The following is a 20,919-nucleotide window of genomic DNA, read 5'->3' as shown; positions in this document are numbered from 1 at the left end:
CGTGAAAATAAAAATGTATTATCAAATTTTTCTTTCTTGATATCAAAGATTAGTTTTTCAGTTTTAGACAGATTGTGCTATTCTGAATGAGTTTTCGCAATTCTTTTTTTTTATGAGTAATTGACGCAATTTTTATAGTGAATACAAAACAATATGTTCATGAGCGAGAACGGTTAATCCAGAAATTGTATGAATCAGTTAAATGTTTGACATTGAAAAAGATTTCTAATTATTCAATATTTAAAAAATTTTGTAAAGATAAATTCTAACGAGTTCTAACTATTTCAAGCTTGATATTTTGTATTTGTACAATAGAATAATCTGCATTATAAAGAATATGCTGGAGATAGGATAAAAATGCTGAATGCTTAAGAAAAATTAATTTTTAGAATAGAGTTAGTTTTATCACAACTACACATTAATTTTTTACATTTTCTATAAAAAATTAGATAAATTTTGTTTATATAAAATTAATTTCTTTTTGAATTTTTAGTTTTCAGCTGAATGGGATAAATTATAAGTGTTTGATACTATTTAATCTGTTATAAAGCGTATGGATTTAGATTCTTTATAATTTAGCTTTGGTAATCCAAAGTATCCAAAATAAACTTAAGAAATTAAAAACCTGGAAATCTAATCTTAAGTCTTTCCTAGAATAAGCTTTATTGATTGATATAATTGTGTATTAGATAAATAATCTATTGTATTAAATAAATATGATTTTCATGTTAGCTTAATATTATTCCCCTTTAACTTTATTAAATTTATTCGATTTACTTTAAAAGAATAGTGTAATTTTATAAATACGTTATTAAAGTTAAGAATATATGTTATAAATTAAAAATAAATTAAAAATTAAAATTAAAATATACTTATAATATAATACTTTTTAGTTTTGAATTAAAATATTTTTGTAATTTTTTGTTTTCAATTATCGAATGGATCGAGGTGCTCTAAAAAAATTTTTCTCACAAAAATTATATTTTATGTAAATTAAATTAAATTAATTCATTTAATCTAACTGTTTAATTAAAATATGTTTATGGACATTGATTATTATATCTAAATCAATATTAAATCTATATCAATTTTTTTTTTGATCGAAATATGTATTAAAATTTTTGGATGAACGTGTTTTGTTCCCATCTTTAATTGTTAATTGAAAACTAAAATATATTTTTTTTTTTTTTTATTGAATTTTGAAAATTTATTTAATGATATGGAATACTTTTTAAGGAATTTGCAAAATTTTAAATGTAACAAAAATATCTTTACAATGAAATAAAACAGATATGATTAAAAAACTAAATACATTAGTTTTTTATAAAGTGAAATCAAAGTATAAAGGAAAGTTTATTTTAAATAATGTAGATTAGAAAGATATTTATGAAAATATATTTGTTACAAAATTTTATTAAAAAAATATTAATAACAAAATTGTTTTAAATATATTGAACTGTTTATATTCAAAACATAAACAATAATAATTATGTAATTATTAAACCAATAATTTAATATAATAAAAGTCTTTATTCATGAACAATGTATTATACTAAATGAATGGGTAATTTTAATACAACATATACTTAGATATCAATATTTAATTTTGTACAAATTTTGAAGAACTATAATAATTGTACGTAACAGGATTTCCATGCATATATATATAAACCAGAATGACTGTAAATCACAAAAAATCTATTATTTTATAATCGATGTATTTGTTTAATTCTATACTATAATTATTATCATGAGATTAAAATTCTTAAATAATATATAAAAGATTATTTTAATAATAAATGTCATTATATCATTTTTAAATGGAAGCTAATAAAAAAATATTAGAATATAGTTCTGTAACTGTCATGGCGTATGTGTTTGAATTTCAATGATTTAAATTTTATTTAATATAAAAAGCATTTTAATAAATTTATTTTAATCTACAATTTATTATGTATTTTATATTTAATCAAATAATTTAAAAAAAAAGAATTACTTCTCTTTATAATATTTTATTAGATCATTTGTTTAAATCTCTTATTAATACTATAGAAATCTAAACTATTTACTTAAACAATTGAAATAGTAAAAACGTAAACACAGAAATAAAACCTCTTGCTTTAATATGTCTTCTCGTTTTATTTTACAAGGTAATCAACACAATGTATGTATTTTTAACAATAAAATAAACTTATGGTTATTAACCTTGACAAATATTAGTATTTGATCAGTATCAAAAAGCACGAATGCAGTTTGTTCAAACGATAACAGATCTTGCTTCAAAACGTCACAATGCAGAATATTTGGATAATGCTGGTATTTTAAATTTACTTTGCCCTTTATTATGGGATGTTACCCCGTCAATTCAACAGCTTACTACAATTGCTCTTGGACGATTGGCTAATCATAATATGAAAATAGCTGAAGCTATTTTACAAAAAAATATTTTACCTCAGTTGCTGAAACAGATTAATAAAAAAACAGTAGGAAGAATATTTATAAAAAGTTACAATATTTTTATAAGCCTAATAAAAACATTTTTAGGAATTCTATAAAAAGGCCGTTTTATTTCTTTTGCGGTCTTTGGTTAAACATTCTCCTGTAATAGCACTTACAGTAGTATCAGAAGGTGGTTTAGAAGCAATGGCTATATGTTTGGAAGATTTTAATCTTGGAATAAAAGAGGCCGCTGCATGGGCTGTTGGATATATTTCTAAACATAATAAATGTTTAGCACAAGCAGCTGTTGATTGCGGTATCTTTATTATAATAAAATCTTATAAATAAAATATTACTTGAAGAACATAAAATGTATTAAATGGATTTCTAGGAACTGTTCCACTGTTAGTACTTTGTCTTCAAGAATCACAACTGTGTTTGAAACAAGTTAGCACTTCAGCATTATGTGATATTAGTAAACATACTACTGACTTAGCACAAATAGTTGTAGATGCTGGTGCTGTTCCAATTTTAGCAAAAACAATGTTGAATCCAGATATAAAACTAAAAGTAATCTTTGGCATATATTATAAAATAATCCTAATTATTTATTTAATAATTTATTAAATAGCGTCAAGTTTTATCTGCATTTGGATGTATAGCAAAACATTCTATTGAGTTAGCAGAGTCTGTTATGGAGGCACAAGTATTTCCAGAAACTTTTTATTTAATGAGACATGTAGATGACAATATTGCAAAATCTGCAGCAAATTTAACGAAAGAAGTATGTAAACATACTGTTGAGGTAAGTGAATTTCTATATTTCACACTTATTTAACATATATATAAATATATATGTACTCGTATTTGTACTCTTTTTAATTACTTGGAAATTTATATTTGTAACTCAATGACATTAATAATTTAAATACTAATTGTAAATAATTTAAGGTACAAATATTCTTTGTAAATTGATTTAAAAATTTGTTCAAGTTTATAATAATTGTATTGATTTTATTTGAATAATATATGTACATAAAAAGTTAATAATTGAACAAATAAATTATTGTGAATTTGTATTTATATTATTCATAAAATCTATTATTCTTTTTATATGGAACATAAGAATATGAATAATCAAATATATACTTTGAAAAAAATACTTATAATTTGTAAAATTAAATATACGTCCTAATTGTAATGTATATTTTTGTTAGATTTAAAATTTTAATTAATTAATAATATTAAAACAAAATTAAGTAACTTTAAACAATTTAATCATTTTTCTTTCTGAATAAAATTATTTTTATTTAATATATTGTTCTTTAATCTTAAGTTAATAGTTATTTAAATTACATTCTTATACATATCTTATATATAATAATATATACAATATAAGTATGTATATAATACATTTTTAAGATACAGTCAAAAAATAGTTTTTAATTAATAAAATTATAATTTTTTATATATGTTACCATATTTTTATGTATTTTTATTCTATTTTATTATTTATCCTAGTCTTTTATAAGACTTAATTTTTTCCATTTAACTAGCACTGTTTTTCTATTTTTAGTTTTAGCTTATTTTATTTTTTAAATACTCTCCCCCTTTGCACATGTATATTTAAGTGGATAAAAATTATTTATATAACAACATTTTCTTTTTGCTTTTATTCGAATTTTTATTGTGAAAAGATTTAAATTCATAAAATGTTCAAATAATTTCATGCTTGTTTTTATCATGGTATGACTATTAGTTGGTAGATCATTTAATAACTGAAGTTATATATATATATATATATGTACAATAATTTTGATTATTATTATAGTTATAAATTGATGTATGTAATAAATTTTAATTACGATAGCTTTTTACTATAAATTATAAAAATAGAACAGCATTTGCGTAATACTTTTCTGGGAGAGGGTATCACGAAACGTTTCCCTACGCCCTTCAAACGATATTATATTAGCCTACATAAGTAAAATGTTACTATTATAGAAATAAAACGGAGAAATTGTTAAAAATAATTAAATAAAATTGTTTGCTGCGATGAATAGTTATTGAAATTTGAATGATTATTGCAATCATGCCATAAAAATTTTATATATTACAATTTACTATTGGTTTTAATTAAAAATTTATATTTAAAACGTCTATTAAAGTTTATAATATATTTACAAATTTATAATTCTATTCGCCATCTCTGGTCTTTTTGGAAATTGGGATTTCAATACCTAATAATTTAAATATAATTTTTTTTAAAAGAACAAAGGATATAGACAATTTTCTAAAAGAAGTTGTAAATAAGTAACTATCAAAATAAAGTTTAATTATAATATAAACAATTATACTGATATCTAGAATATTTTTTTCATCAATTATTATTTCAAAATTTATCTGATAGTTTATTTAAAAAAAACTTTAAAAGCATGCCTATAAATATATATATATATATATATATATATATACGCATTTAAAGAATGAATTTAAAAATAAAAAAATGTTTTAAAAAAAATTGAAATTCTTATATGTATGCTTTTATATTAAATACACCAAAAACTTTAAATAATATTTAAAGTTCTGGCGAAATTGTAATAGTGATATATGTACCTAATTTTTTTCTTCAAAAATGATGATACATTTACACACAGAATATTTTCTATGATCATTTTCTGTATAATCTATTAATAATTATACCTACTTTTCTGAAAGCTTGCTCAACTTATAACAAATTTGGGAGGTATTGAATTTCTTGTTGAAATGATTGATTGTAAATCCTCTTCAACTAAATTACCTGCTATAATTGCTCTTGGATATATTGCTGGTCATTCAGATCAATTGGCATTAACTGTTATTGAACTGAAGGTATTTATTAATATATAAATAAAATATAAATTTATGATTTAAAAAATTACTATATATACATTAATTTATACATTCTCATTGAATAGAGTATCAATCAATTTGCGGCTATTTTGGAGACGGAACATGAAAATCATATTCTAGCTATTGTAGTATGGGCATTAGGACAAATAGGTAAACATTCAGCCGAGCATGCTCAAGCTGTTGCCACTGCAAATGTATTAACTTTTATAATAGAAGTAAGTTGTGTTTAGTTATATAAATTGTATATTGATAATATTTATGATTTATCATACATTTATATAAATACTTGTTAATATTAATGTTTAGTTATACACAAATTCACGAAACTCTGAAGATTTAAGACTCAAATGCAAGATAACACTAAAACAAGTTTTGCAAAAATGCTTGTATATTGAAGCTTTGGAACCTTTGTTACATGATGCCCCGTCAAATATACTTAAATATATTCTTGGACAATTTAGTAAGGTAATGTTTTATTATCATGTTTATAAAATACATAATAAAAATGAAAGACAAAATTAAAAATGAATCGTTAACAAATTCGATAGTCTAAAATACTGTATTAACTTTGTAAATTATTAATAATTAATGCTAACAAAATCTATTGTAAGTAAATTGTTCACTCTGTGAGTAAATTTTGAAAGTGAGTTTCAAACATAAATTGAACTACTAAATAAGTAAGTAAATAAAATTATATAATCACTAGATATTAATGAATAATATTATGATGATTTAAATATTAAAAAATACTTTAACTTTTTATTTATGAATGACCATCTTTATAAATTTTATAAATAAGCAATTGAAGCAGTAAAAAATTAAAATTTCTCATCAAAAATTAAAAGTTGCACTAAATAGTACTTCTAAATGAATAAGATATTAGTTTTACCAATTGAGTATATCATTTACCAACTTTGCAATGAAGATCCAAAGAAAAATAGCAATTATAATTTATTAATATTGATAATACAAATAATAGTTAGAGTAATGATGTTATAATTTGCTATCAAGTTGCAAACTGGACAATTAAATAAGGTAATATTATTCAATGTAACTCAACAAAAATAGATGTTTGTAGTTTTAGAAATGAAAGAATGTAAAGATCGAAATCAGTGAAAATCCATGCATTTCACAACGCCATTGTGAATTTTTATTTCATCCTAAAGCAAATAGATTTATTTTTATAGTTCCATGTTATAAGTTAAAACAAGTGTGTACAGTGCAGTGATTCTAATTCTTTTTTATTTTATCAAATTGGATTTTTTTATTTATCTTAATTTTATTAAGAATCTTTAACTAATTTCGCGAGGTCTCAAGGTCTCGAGGTTAGAATTGTAGATTAGATATTGTGAGTTCTATTTCTCCTAATAGTACAGCTACCTACATTTAATTGTCATTTAATTTATTAAATATATTGTATTACATATAAATAATTATTTGTAAATAAATAAACAAAACAAGTATGTTTAAGTTTGTATAAGTTTAAAACAACTCTTTATTTTTATATGGTATTATTTTTTAATTTTTATAATTTGTCATATTATATACCTTTTTGAGAAATTTAATGTTTATTATATATTTCTATATCCATTTATAATAACCTGATTATTATAAAATAATTTTTAATTTTTATATACCTTGTTTTATTGTTTTATACTCTACCTGTTCATTCTTCAGTGATACTATTTTTGTTTGTATACGTTGATAATTATTTTTACCTTTATATAGTTTTTAAAATTAATTTAAATTAAATTATATTATTTCTTTATCATTATTTAATCTATACTTTTTTTATTTGTTGCTTTCAATATTTTATATTCTACTATTATTGCAGATACTATTTAATTAAAAAAATTAATTTATAATAATATTTTTATTCTTTTCATTTACTTTTTATATATGTTTTCTTTATATTTAATTTCTTTAGATTTTTATTTTGATATGTTTAAATTTTAATTCATTATGATATATTTTTTTTATATAAATGTTCATTTATAAAAGTATATATAATATATACAAAAGTCATAAGTACTCCATATTTAATTATGTAAAGGTAATTTTCAGTGATACAATGAACCAAATCTGATTTATGTGTTTTCAACTCAAGTTATTTAAATTTATTATTATTCATGTATTTTGTAAAATAGTTCGAGATTTTAGTTTTTGCTTAACTATAAAAATGTTTGTTTGAAAAAGTTAATTAATATATTAGACTAATATAATTCTATCAGTTATTTAAAACTGAATTTTTAACAAAATTTTAAACTGATTAATTTTTTTGTATTAAATGTATGTAATAAAATCTTAATTTATAAATTATTAATTGATTAAAATGTATTGAAATAAGTATATAACTATTTATTTATAGTAGATATATATTTTATAACTAGCATTTCTAATTTATATAAAAATTAATTTTAACAGATTTGCAATATTACATTAATTAATAACAATAGATTAAATTGATTTAGAACATTCATTTTAATGTAATTTAAAATTTTTAAATATTTATAAAATAATATTTGATAAAATACATTATACTGACATAATTCATAATTTAAAAAGTGTAAATTTGCTATTTACATTTCATATATTATTTTGATATTTTTTTAATATTCACAAATCTCCATAAAAATCCTTGGTATCAAAATTTATTAAAAGTAGTATATTTTCAAATTTTTGTATAAAAAACAACTACAGATTAAAAAATAGGATTTTTTTTATGCAAATCCAAAGCAATTTATATAACTTATCATATTTCTCTAATTACAAAAATTTTGTAAAATTATAATTTATTTACATAGTTTTAAGATTATTTTATTTATTAATAGAATAAATAGAAAACTTCTTGTATATGATACATGTAATTACGCATGTAATTTCAGATTAGAATATTGTATACATTTTCTGTAAATTTTGTGGTGAAATTATAGACACAAAATATTTTAAATATCACAATTCAAAATTTATTATCTAAACTATTTATGTTTGTAATACATTTGTTTCATTATAAAGGTCATTAAATTCTATAATTCAAAAATAAATTATAATATAAAGTTCATATCTATTTCTCGGTATAATATGTAAATATGACAAAATAAAATTAAAAAATTATTTTGTTTATTACCAGAATGTTTTCGAAAAGAATTTTGCAATTGTAATATTTTACACCATATTTAGAATATAAATTTTTTTTATAAAATACATTATTTAAGAAATTATATTAAATAATTTATATTTATATGATATTATATATATACGTTGAGATATACCTATACCTCTTAATAAATTAAATTTTTTAAACTAAGTATCTCTAAATAATAACTTTTAATGTCTTTTTTAGTAAATAAATGCAATTTTGATTATTTTATAATAATATATAAAAAAAATTATTAGTAAATTTAACTTGATTTTAGAATTATGAAATAAATGCATTGTTCTATTTACAATTTACAGTTTCCTTCAATTTTATTAATATTTTGTTATCAAGAAAAGGTGTAAATTAAGATATTTGTATTTTTAAATCTATTTTTTTAATTTTGATGTAAAATTTTTAAGAAATTATATATTTATTTAAATCTTATATAATTTAATTCATATTACGAAAGTGTATTGCCTTTAATTTCAGTTTAAAACTATAATTGACTTCAAGAAATCTGAGTAAGTGTAATCAGCAGTTCTAGTAATTTAATTTTTTAATTTCACTTGACAATTTTTTACCATATCAATGTATAAAAATATAGTAGACATTATTGTATATATGGGAGTAAAATACTTTATATTAAACTAAAATGAATATGATATATATTCATAAATATAGTATTTCAAATATTGTAATTTTAAAATGAATAATACTAATTTAAATTTTATACAGGATAAAATGAAAATTTTGTAATTTTATTTTTAAAATAGGTTATAGTTTTTTATATAAATTTATTGTTTAAAAATAAATTTATTAACAAATTATTCATCATTTTCATCATTAGCTTTAATGCTAGCATAATTGTTTATATTCCTATTCATTTTTAACATTTTAAGAAAGCTTCCGAATACCAGAATCGTTTTTCTATGTCTTTTGAAAATGCCTGTATATAAAGCTTCTCTGACATCGCGTCGATCACTAACATCTGAATCAATACTAGGTATAGATACTATTGATGGTTTTGTGGTAGCGGATTGATGAATATTTGTATCTCCTGTACTTAGCATTAATTTTTGCTGATTATTTATCATTTTATAAAACAAATCGAATTTTTTATTACCGTAAATTGCAATAATTTAAAAATGTTCAAAATCAACTCAAATAAAGTGAAATGCAAAACTGCTAATAAATAACTTACTGAAGGCAAACTAATAATTAGATAATTAGCAGTTTTTATAGGATAATTTCCTTATTTTTTATTATTTTGCATATTTAAATTGAAACTGTTATGTATCAATATAATTAAAATATTAATACTTCAACATGGTGCAAAATTATATTTTGAACCACATAATTCAATGATTACTTAGAAAATCATTCTGATTGAAATGCATTAATTTACATAACTATTATCTTCATACATTTATGATTAATGCATATTAATACAAATTATATATATATATATATATATATATATATATATATATATATTTCAAATAACTGCAACTGTAATATGTAACTGTGTTGTTTGTATTCCATGTATCTAATTCGCTAAAACAAAATATAAAATTTTATTATTGAAACCAAAAAAGAATGAAGATAGAAAAATTATAGCATCTGATCAATAGGAGGAAACAGAAACACTGTAGAATAATGATGCAGAAAATAGAAAAGTAAGAATTATATATCTAAATAAAATTAATTATAAAGGGTCCATAATAAATTAATTTATATTTAAAAACAATTATTTGAAATGATTATAATACGATCTTTATATTTATAAATACAATTATGAAAAATTTTATTTTGATTTAAAAGAAATAAAATTAACTCATTTAGATGATCATAAAAATATCACAAATATTTTATTTATATTTTACAGATTTTACCGAATGATGCTAAAGCACGTCGGCTTTTTGTAACAACAGGGAGTTTAAAAAAAATTCAAGAAATTCAAACAGATCCGAATTCAATTTTATCAGAATATATAACAATAATAAACTGTTGTTTCCCTGAAGAAATTGTCAGGTTAATCTTTTTATTATTTTCAAAAACTTTGAAAATGTATTATTAATATAATTAAGTAATCTAAAAAATTATTTATCTTCTATAAACAGTATTAATTATTTTTATCTTATATTATTCAAAAGTATGATTACATACTTTTATTTATGTATCATAGACAATATTTTGAGGTGTACAAATAATTTTATATTTATCAACTATTTATTAATTTAATAGGTTACAACTTATTTTGTATTTAAATATTTATCCCGTAATATATAATATACAAGGAATTAAGATAAAGTATATTATTTATATGTAATAATTTTAACGAGGTTTTTTTAATTTCAATAAAAAATTGTTATATTTGCACTTTAATTGATAATTTATAATTTAAATTTCATTAGAAAAAGTGTACATTGCACTCAAATTTTATTATCATAATATATTTGTAATTGTATTTTTTATCTAATTTAATATCATTTGTTCTTTATTAAAATATTACAGATAAAATATTTTAACAATTATTTTAAAAATACATTAATGTTTAATAATGTAACAAAATAATACAAATACATTATATTGTTTCTAAGGGTACACAAGTTCGATAATTACGAACAATTCTACTTGGCTTATAAAACTTTTATATTGATTAAAATCTTTAAAATACTTACGACATTAATTGCAAGAAAAAAGTATTTAGAATTAAACGATTAAATGTAAAAGTTCTTTTTAGTGTAAAAATAACAAAGTGGCATGTAATGTTTAATTGTTTTATTATTTAGATATAATAATAGCATAACTGATCGTATGCGATTGCCTAGTAACCATTAAATGTTATGTTGGGATTTGTAGAACTAGTGAAATTGCAGTGTTTTTTATTCTGCGCAGATACTAAAATTAGTTATCTTGAGTATGCTCGCTTCAAAGTAAAAAATTTAATTATTTATAATTGAATCTTATTAGTTATCATTCTCTCATTTTGTCTAATTGTTTTTATTATTTAATTACCTATTTAATACAAAATTATTCGTACATTGTAATATACAATGTAATATATGTACGAATATCTTTGCTCACGAATATTATTAACACGCTAAATAAACACATTATTCATTATAATATTAATAATCATTTTATAAAACAAATCGAATTTTTTAATACCGTAAATTACAATAATCTAAAAATTCTCAAAATGAACTCAAATAAAATGAAATGCCAAACTACTAATGAATAACTTATTGAAGGCACATTAACAATTAGATCATCAGCAGTTTTTATAGGATAATTTCCTGATTTTTTTTTATTTTGCATATTTAAATTGAAACTGTTATGTGTCAATATAGTTAAAATATTAATACTTCAACATGGTGCAAAATTATATTTTAACCACGTATTTCAATGATTATTTAGAAAATCATTCTAATTGAAATGCATTAATTTACGTAACTATTATCTACATACGTTTATGATTAATGCATATTAATACAATTTACAATTCTATTTTTGATAAATAATATTATAATAATTTTTTCCTTTAATGTGATGAATTAATTACATCATAATTGGGTTGTTCGAATTTATAATAAAAATTATATATATATTTCAAATAACGTCAATTGTAATATATAACGGATATGTAATATTTTTTAATGAATTTAGAATGTTAAACATTATTAATAATTATTAACAATATTGAATTACTAATAATTCTTTCACTCATTTATATTTTACCATTATATTAAAACATCCAACTATCATTTTTATAAAAATAATTAAAAAGTAATAAAAAGAACATTAAATTGTATAAAATAATCGAATACATTTGCTTTCTCCGAATTCTCGAATAGCTCAAGCTTAGATTCTTGAACCTTCCGCAAGGCGGCTAGCTCCGCATAGCAGCATCTAAATATTGTTGCCAGCTTTAGCTACCGCGCTGATACTTAAGGAACTTAAGTTATCACTCAGCAGTCAGTCAATACACCGTGCCAGTTATTCCTCCGAATCGGTCACTCGTCTTAGCCAATCATCTACGCCCTAGCGACGCCATTAAACGGAGTCTACAGTAGAGAGAGTCACGCAACATACGCTCTCTCGGTGCAGCTATTGCAAGGACTCACGTTCAATTCTCCAGTATGCAACAATTAACAATCACTCAAGGGCTGACTGCAGTATAAGAAAATAGTCAATTACATAAACCAGATATCGAACCCTCCTTCATATGAAGGCATACCAGTAGTCTCTATTGAGGATAACTACCACACAATTAATACCATACTCCCTTTATAAGTTTGGTCGGCTCTCCCCGCTAATCCTTACAACGTTAGCACGTTAATTATAATATCCTTATAACGTTAGTTAATAAATAATACGTTTATTTAGTGATAATAATAAAATAATAATTATTATGATTATCAAAATAAAAACAACAGTCATACGTATTTGTTAGAGAATGTAAGAAAACTTCCAGCTCATTAGACATCTGCAAAATTCGAGATAAGAGTTCCGAAAAAAGCAAACTGTTGACCACCCAAGGAATAAACATTCAAACGCGCCCCGGATTAACTAAATCTAAACAATTCAGCCAACCTTCGAATATCTAAAGAAATATAATTCATAAACACATCTGGTGAGAATAAACAAAAACAAAATAGCAATAACACGTCATAAAACTAATGCGACGAGACATTTGACACGACCACGCCATAAAGCATCTATCGACGACAAGTCATAAAACATCTAGCGTAAACAAGTCATAAAGTTAGTCTGAAAAACACAAGCCAGATGATCCACTCAAAAACCACGCTACACCTAACCTTCACAACACTGACCGACCGCAACGCGCATCATTATAAGAAATGCATGCGACGATAGGGAAAAGCGCGACATCAAGTCCCCCGTCATGGAGAGGAGTTGAGCAAAACCCGGTCTCATTGGAACCTCCATCTTGAAAAGAGTCACTGGTGCGAGACCCTACCACTCAAGAAGCGCCTTGATTAGAAATACCATAAACTAAAGAAGACTTCTGATTGGATACACTAATAAGACTAAATCTCATTGGCGACGCCATAATCGACAAGACAGTTCTGATTGGCAACACCAAAAGAGAGGGAATTCTCACCGACCGCGTGGTTGAGAGAAGGCTTTAAAAAGACGACGCCGACAAGGCACAATCACTTATATTATCTTATCTAATAGAAAAAGAACAAGTCAAATAAACGTAGTCAAATTATCAGAAAATCCAAGCTAATCAAGCAAAGGTTATGCTATTCAACACGAGTGCTAGATAATAAAACATACACAACCAGAAGTAAAAAAGAGAATCGAGAACTAAGAATATCAGTTCGCACAGTATACACAATCAAAGTGCAAGGATCCACTCGAGGCAAATTCAAGAAACAACAAAAAAAGCTAAACACAACGTGCAGAACTACGAGGTAACGTTCAATTCCTAATTAATACATAACTATAACAAGCCATACGCGCTAATCTGCAGATACGTAAAGCTATCTGCAAAACACAAATACAAGCAATTCAAGCAATCGCCACGTGCTCATATACAAAAAAGAGCCAGGATTTACGACCTCGCTCTTCTGTGTGTATTATTCCATCTACACGTGTATTACATATAGAGGAACAGCAAGGCATCATCTTCTTCCTGTATATGCGACGTACGTGATCGCTCAGTGGCAATAACACATATAAATCAAGAACAGCAAGCACTCAATCAACTAAAACTCATTATAATTCAATTAATGTAATTATATAAATAAAACAAAACTAAATAACAAAACTACTTTTTATTGAATACATGTACTATCTTATCCACTAGCCTGCAATCCTCCTATCAACATCTGAGAGCTCACACCTAATCTTAGATACTTGCCCCTCCTCGCCGGATACTCTATTTTTAGACAGTATTATAATAACCAGAACAGTAACACGTACTAAAACAATAACAACAATAATATATAATAATAATTATAAATTCAAATTATATGAATTTGTTCGAGATTGCGAGACCTTTTTTCAATGCAATATAACATCTGGTTAAACATCGTAAAATTTGTGTTTAGATTTCAAAACTTTCTTGCTCGCAACTGTCTAGCAATAGTATCATAAAACATCTGGAAAAACAATACAATAAACACGAAAAAACCCTCTCAGTTAGGCATATGTACGAATTCGCTGCGCTCGGTAATTACTTCAAGCATTATGTGCGAGCGGACCTACGCCCCCTCTTCCCGCTGTCAAGAAGTTGTCATGCTGTCGCCAAATGCGTCAGCAGTAACGAGAGTTCTTGCCATGAAGACCAAGAGACGACTAGGCCCTTAATTAACTATGAAGCCACAAGAGGCGCTGCCCACGCTCTGCAAGGGAGAAGTCTCTGATTGGACGTAAAATAAGGGAAGGGGTTCAAGTGAAGTTCATGGTCAGCAAATGTATTTAAGGGGCGCATTTTTCAATATTCATCACTCTCGATATAGTTCTTATTCAAATAAGTGTCAAGTGGAAGTCCATTAACGCTGTCAAAGGAACTGTGATCACACGTCTTAGAGGCACGACGACATATGCCCTTATGTCCACTAACGCAGTTCAAGAAACCATCGTTACATGTTCAAAAGGAGCGACGACTTCCACTTATCGGATTGTCCATTAACGCTGTCAAGGGAACAGTGCTTACACGTCTTAGAGGAGCGACAACAATCCGTATATCAAAGTCCGGAGACGAGTCAACGATTAGTCTTCGTAAGTAGTATTATTACTACAATAATTGCATACTCTGAGATTCAGAGATTATGAGATTGACTAGCAACTAAGAACAATGAAGTTCTCCCCAGAGCAACAATGTGAAATAGATTCTAGTACGTGTCGCCAAGTTCGCACCCGCTAAAGGGCGTCTTGTCGGCAACCCTCACGTTAGTTCAAGTTCGGACGCTTATGAATTTGAGCAACAAACAGCGCGAGTGTCGACGAATTAAACTTCGCGCCATTCTACGGTCAAATTTAATCATCACGCTCTGTTACGGATTACAACAGTTTTAAGCGGAATACAAAGTGGGAGAGATATGAGCGCGCGAACAATTGTTTTGTAAACACTGGCCAATGGACTCGAAGAATGCTTCTAACCGAAAAACTCGCATATACGACTATAACAAATGAACCCTACAAGGCTGTGCCCTAAAGAACTAATAGCGATGCCACATCTATACCGGCATCCACGCTTCCGTAAGCAACGCAGACGCTCGTTCTTACATTATACCTCTACTCATTGGCTCACGCCCGCACGTAAATACGACACTTCGCTCGTTCTTACGGCTTACTGACCACAGCTCCTGTCAACTACATAAGCAGCAACCACACGAACGTGCACCAATACCACGACTACATCTGATCTCACGTACACAAGCAGTGATATTACACGGACGTTCTTCCACCACTCCGTTCACTACAGCTCTCACCCCACGCCGGCGGCTAAGACGGCACCAACTCGCTGCCCCTACCAGCACAAGTCTCCCACTACAACTACTCAACTCATAATAACATAATAATTGTATTGCCCCTTCTACTTGCCAGCAACCCTTCCATCCACCATCAATGGGAGGGTTTTTAGTCTGTTTCCAGACACAAACCAAGTGTAAAGCATAAAACATTGATAATCCTTACAAAATAAGCATTTTGCTATTATTAGTATAGCACTACCATACTCACTAAAAAGAGTGTGCATAATCAGTTGCTGATTCTAACAAAATGAACAACATCATCGAGAAACATCTCCTGTAGATAAACTATTTACTACCGAATCAGTTCAAGCAATTGAATCCTTGTGATTAGACACAGTATATACACGTCCATCACATAATTCCAACATAACTATAATGTAATTGTGAATAAACTTTTATAATCCATATTAAACGAAGAAGCGCAAATTGTATGATTGGAAACACTTCCCACATGTCTCCTTCCTAAGCATCCGCAAGGGCGGGCGGCAAATCATAATAAGCTATCAAACTTGGCAGTTTGAGTCAGAAAAACACACATTTTCAAATAGATACTAATATTAAAAATTATGCTTAAATGATAATCTTTAAAAATTAAGTAGATAAAATAAAATATAATTTTATATGATAAACGTTTAAAACTGTTTTTACTTATTGCGTCCTACAGTTTATTTAATTTATTTTAAATACTTATTGATATTAATGTTAGATTATACAATTAAAGTAAAAAACTTTATACAAATTTCAATAAAATATGTTAAGCACAATTATTACAAATTATATTTATAGTTACAAATATATAAGGAGAATATTATTATTTTATATTTTTATATTTTTAGTTCTAAAAAAATTACACAAAAATATTTATAAATTATAGAGTAATTATGATTATATTAATTGAAAATTTGTAAATATTTCATAATTAGATTATTATTATATAAGTATGCTTTTATAAAAATAATGTATCAAAAGTCTTAAAGTTGAAGAAACTAGGATTAAACTAATAATTTATTATTTTTAATTTAATGTTAAAGATACGGTCCAATTATTTAATAAAGCACTCTTAGGTATATTTCTTATTACAAATATTTAATCATATAACGTAAAATACAACAGTTATATCACATCTAACTTTGAATGACGCGAAAAATAAGCATAATTCGTATTATAGAATGAAAGGATTAATGATGTAGATTTTTCATCTTTGTTAATAAGTCTTGTTTATAATTTTTTAAAAATGATTTTTTTGAAATTTATTAATTTCAAAATTCGTAGTTGTGAGTTTCTATTTTAGTATTTTTTTATTTATTCTTTTCTTAATTGTATATTTTTTATACTTTTTTTTAATGCTATAATTAATTCCAATTTGATTTCCAATAGGATTTCATTCCTAGAATTCCCGAAACTTCTAAAGCTTTAGTCCCAAAGTCCTGTATAAATCTTCCGCATAGCAAAACCTATCCATTGTTGCCAGCTAACTAAACTGTCGCGTCGATATAAAGCAAGCACGCGTCAAGTCAAGGTTCGTTCTTTTACCTGGGACGCCGCAGTACTTGCTTGAGTTACCTTGGAAGAAACACACTGTATTACAAGACGTCACTACATATTATTTCTCTACTCTGAATCAAGGCGCCACAATTTCTGCACTATATCTGCATCAAGACGTCACTACATTCTATGCTACACCTACATTAAAACACCAACACGTAGCACTACACGAAGAAGTGTCCAGACATTTACGACCTCTCACTTCTCAGTGTAGTAACCCTCCACCAAGCTCGCTACACCAAGAGGATCCGAAGTTTTACAACTTACAACCTCGATTTCCAGTGCATGCTACCTTCACGTGTAAAAAAACCACTAAAGAACAGCAAAATCTCAACGATTCGGATCATCAACGTAAAATCATAATTGTGTATTTGTAAATTAAAACACAATAAACAGCACGAAAAGCAAATGTATCGATTACTGAATTGAAGCATTAACCTCTCCACTTAGCTACACTTTTCATTATTTAAAATTTAAAAATTTCCAAGTGTTGAAATTTAATTTCCACTTTTTATATAAACCAAAAAAAAAATTCTTCAAATTTGTTATCGAACAGTTATATTTAAAAATATTTATAAGCTTATAATTTAAAATTATTACTAAAAATGTATTTTATTATAGTTATACTTCTATATACATATATACATTTCTATACATGCATATATATATATATATATGTAAATATTAATAACAAGTGATTAAGAACACGTATATTAAAGTTTCATAACGTTGATATATAACTTTTATAATACTTTATTTTATAAAGATTTATTATAACTAAAGAATGATTTGAATATAATATTATAAAGATATTTTTTAATTTATTTAAAAAATTTAAAAATATTCAATTATAAAAAAATATGAATAATTATTAAAAATATTATTAACAATATGCCATGGAAAATTTATTATTAATAGTAAATTTACATTAACTGTATCGAAAGCGATTGTTAATAAATTTAAATAAAATGTATGTAAAACAAAAACTTGGAAAACTAACAAATTTTTACATTGTGGCATAAATAAGATAAGGTAATGTAAAGAAATTTAAATGCAATGAGTTTCATTTATTGTTTTATATTAATTATTTACTTTTTTATAAAAGTAATTTATGATACAAGAATCTTCATTTATATTTTTGCGGGTATTAAGAAGTGTACTAGAATCATCTAGCAATATATTTAAAGGTAAAGTAGAATAGTCGAAAATGCTGAGACAGTTTTGTAAATTTTCATTCTCTAAATTAAATTGATGCATTTAAATAATGTTAATTGCTTTTAACTTGTCATTTGATTAAATCACCCCTCTAGGTAGAGTTTTTATTATTCATGAATTAACATAACACCATATCATGTTTACAACTAAATCATTTGATAATTACACTATCATAAGTTTTATATTACTATAATTAATGTACTCATCAACTTTGAATATATAACTGTTGGACATTCAATTGTTTGATACAATCAATTTTTTACATATTTATAAATAGAAATTAGTTAATAATCATTGTTAAACATTTCCTTTAAAAAATTTTAATTAATTGTTTTGTAGATACTACTCCCCTGGGTATCCTGATAGCCTCTTAGAAGCTGTAGATCAGTATCAACCAAACTGTTTATTCAATGAAATAAAATGTAAAAGATTAAATAAACAAAGCGATTCAAGTATATCTATTGATGAAAATAACGAGGAAATTTACATGAAATGAAAATGGAAATAAATTATAATATGAATAACATTTAATGTTATATTTTATTGTCTAAATGAGTAAAATAATAAAAAAATTAAAAATAATTACAATTTGATTTTTTTTATGTTATTAATATAAAATAAGTTATGGAGTATATATATATTATGATTTTTTATGCAAAAAAGATAGCATTTTCCTTTAACCAACTAGACAATATATATATATTTATTTTTTTTTAATTATATTAAGTTTTAATTTTTATTTAATTATATGAAGTTATAATTTTTATTTAATTATATAAGGTTTTAATTTTTATTTATTGCTGTAAATATTTTGCTTTTAAAATTTTTCTCAATTGAAAATTAATTGATCAATTTGTTTCGTAATATTTTCTTCAGTATGTGTGTATGAATTATTATTATATATTTATATATTTTGTGTCTACATATATTTCTGATATCCTTTACATATTTGAGGAGAAGTGGAATCACGCTCCCGACTATCAAGAACACACCTTACAGACTTATCGCCACCAACATTAATTGAAGAAACATTCATCTATTCATTCTATCACACATTCATTAAGCCATTTATAGATCATTGACTATTAATTATTTATTATATTTAATAATAGGAAAGACAATAAACATTAAAGGCAGTATTGCATAATTGCATTGTCCCTTCCACTTGCCAGCAAGCCTCCACCCACCATCATAAGGTTTTTTAGTCTGATCCCAGACACGCTGCATCCATAACCTCAACTACGCACGTAGTCAACCAAACAGCCCGAGTGTCGACGATTCAAACTTCGCGCCATTCTCCGATCAAATTACACCATCACACTTCATAGATGAAAGTACATTAATCCACCATAATAATTATTTCCATAATTAATAATAGTAATACTAGTCAATCTTGTCATCAATAAATAACAGCATATACTTGTGACCTTTTATCGCTACCACACAATACCCGTGGTCTCTGGATTGTCAACGGCATCAATTTGTATTCTTCGAACCGGCCTTGGTAAAAGAAGCTGGAACGGCGAATACATTTTGTACAAAATTCTTTAGCAATGAAATGGGTATATTATCAGTAAGTAGTATTACCAGCAACTATTTGTGCCAATAACCAATTTCATAATTTATAATAATTAATTTGAAGTAATAATTTATTTTTTAGATTTTATATAATATTAATTAATCACGTTAAAATAAACATTAAATTGTTTCATATTTATTTACTTTCAACAATTTAAAAATATATATAGTTGTTGCACGTTGTCATTAAATTACGGATATTTGTTTATGGATATCTTATTTTTTCAATTTGAAGAAATATTTAAGATTCACGATCTCTGTATTGTACTAACAATAATATTGTACTACAACGTAAGAAGTGTATTGTAATTTTTATTATGTCAGTATAATTTTTGCCAGTTTTAAACTGGTTAGCAAATATATTAAGAACTACTCATTTACTTATCGCAGCAATAATTTATGTTTGTTCCTTACTTGCAACATTTTTATATTCAGAATAACTCAATATATTGGATGAAAAACTATGTCAATCCCAATTGACTACAGTATTATCTATTTATACTTATAGACTATATATAAAAGCTATCTTACAAATAAAAAGTAGCTAAGAGGAAGCATGGAAACTTAGATGTTATTTCATCTGATTGACATCTTTTAACT

The 20,919-nt window shown here is 24.8% G+C and overlaps 1 protein-coding gene across 1 annotated transcript; it reads left to right on the top strand.

Annotated features, from left to right (window-relative positions):
- Positions 1–2,040: 2,040 nt before the first annotated feature.
- Positions 2,041–19,222, top strand: LOC105360051 (sperm-associated antigen 6; the record flags this gene model as incomplete). The annotated part of the gene is made up of 10 exons (XM_011496826.1): positions 2,041–2,150; positions 2,221–2,483; positions 2,545–2,755; positions 2,831–3,009; positions 3,071–3,244; positions 5,158–5,310; positions 5,397–5,546; positions 5,638–5,796; positions 10,356–10,501; positions 19,081–19,222. Coding segments are annotated over exons 1-10 (1,602 nt in total), but the record flags the coding sequence as incomplete, so codon positions are not given.
- Between the last annotated feature and the right edge of the window lie 1,697 nt (positions 19,223–20,919).

The sequence above is a fragment of the Ceratosolen solmsi genome, unplaced genomic scaffold, assembly GCF_000503995.2.
Source record: "Ceratosolen solmsi marchali unplaced genomic scaffold, CerSol_1.0 scaffold29, whole genome shotgun sequence".
NCBI classification, from domain to species: Eukaryota; Metazoa; Arthropoda; class Insecta; order Hymenoptera; family Agaonidae; genus Ceratosolen; species Ceratosolen solmsi.
The sequence above is the reverse complement of the archived record's forward strand: the minus strand, read 5'-3'. Positions and strand labels throughout refer to the sequence as shown.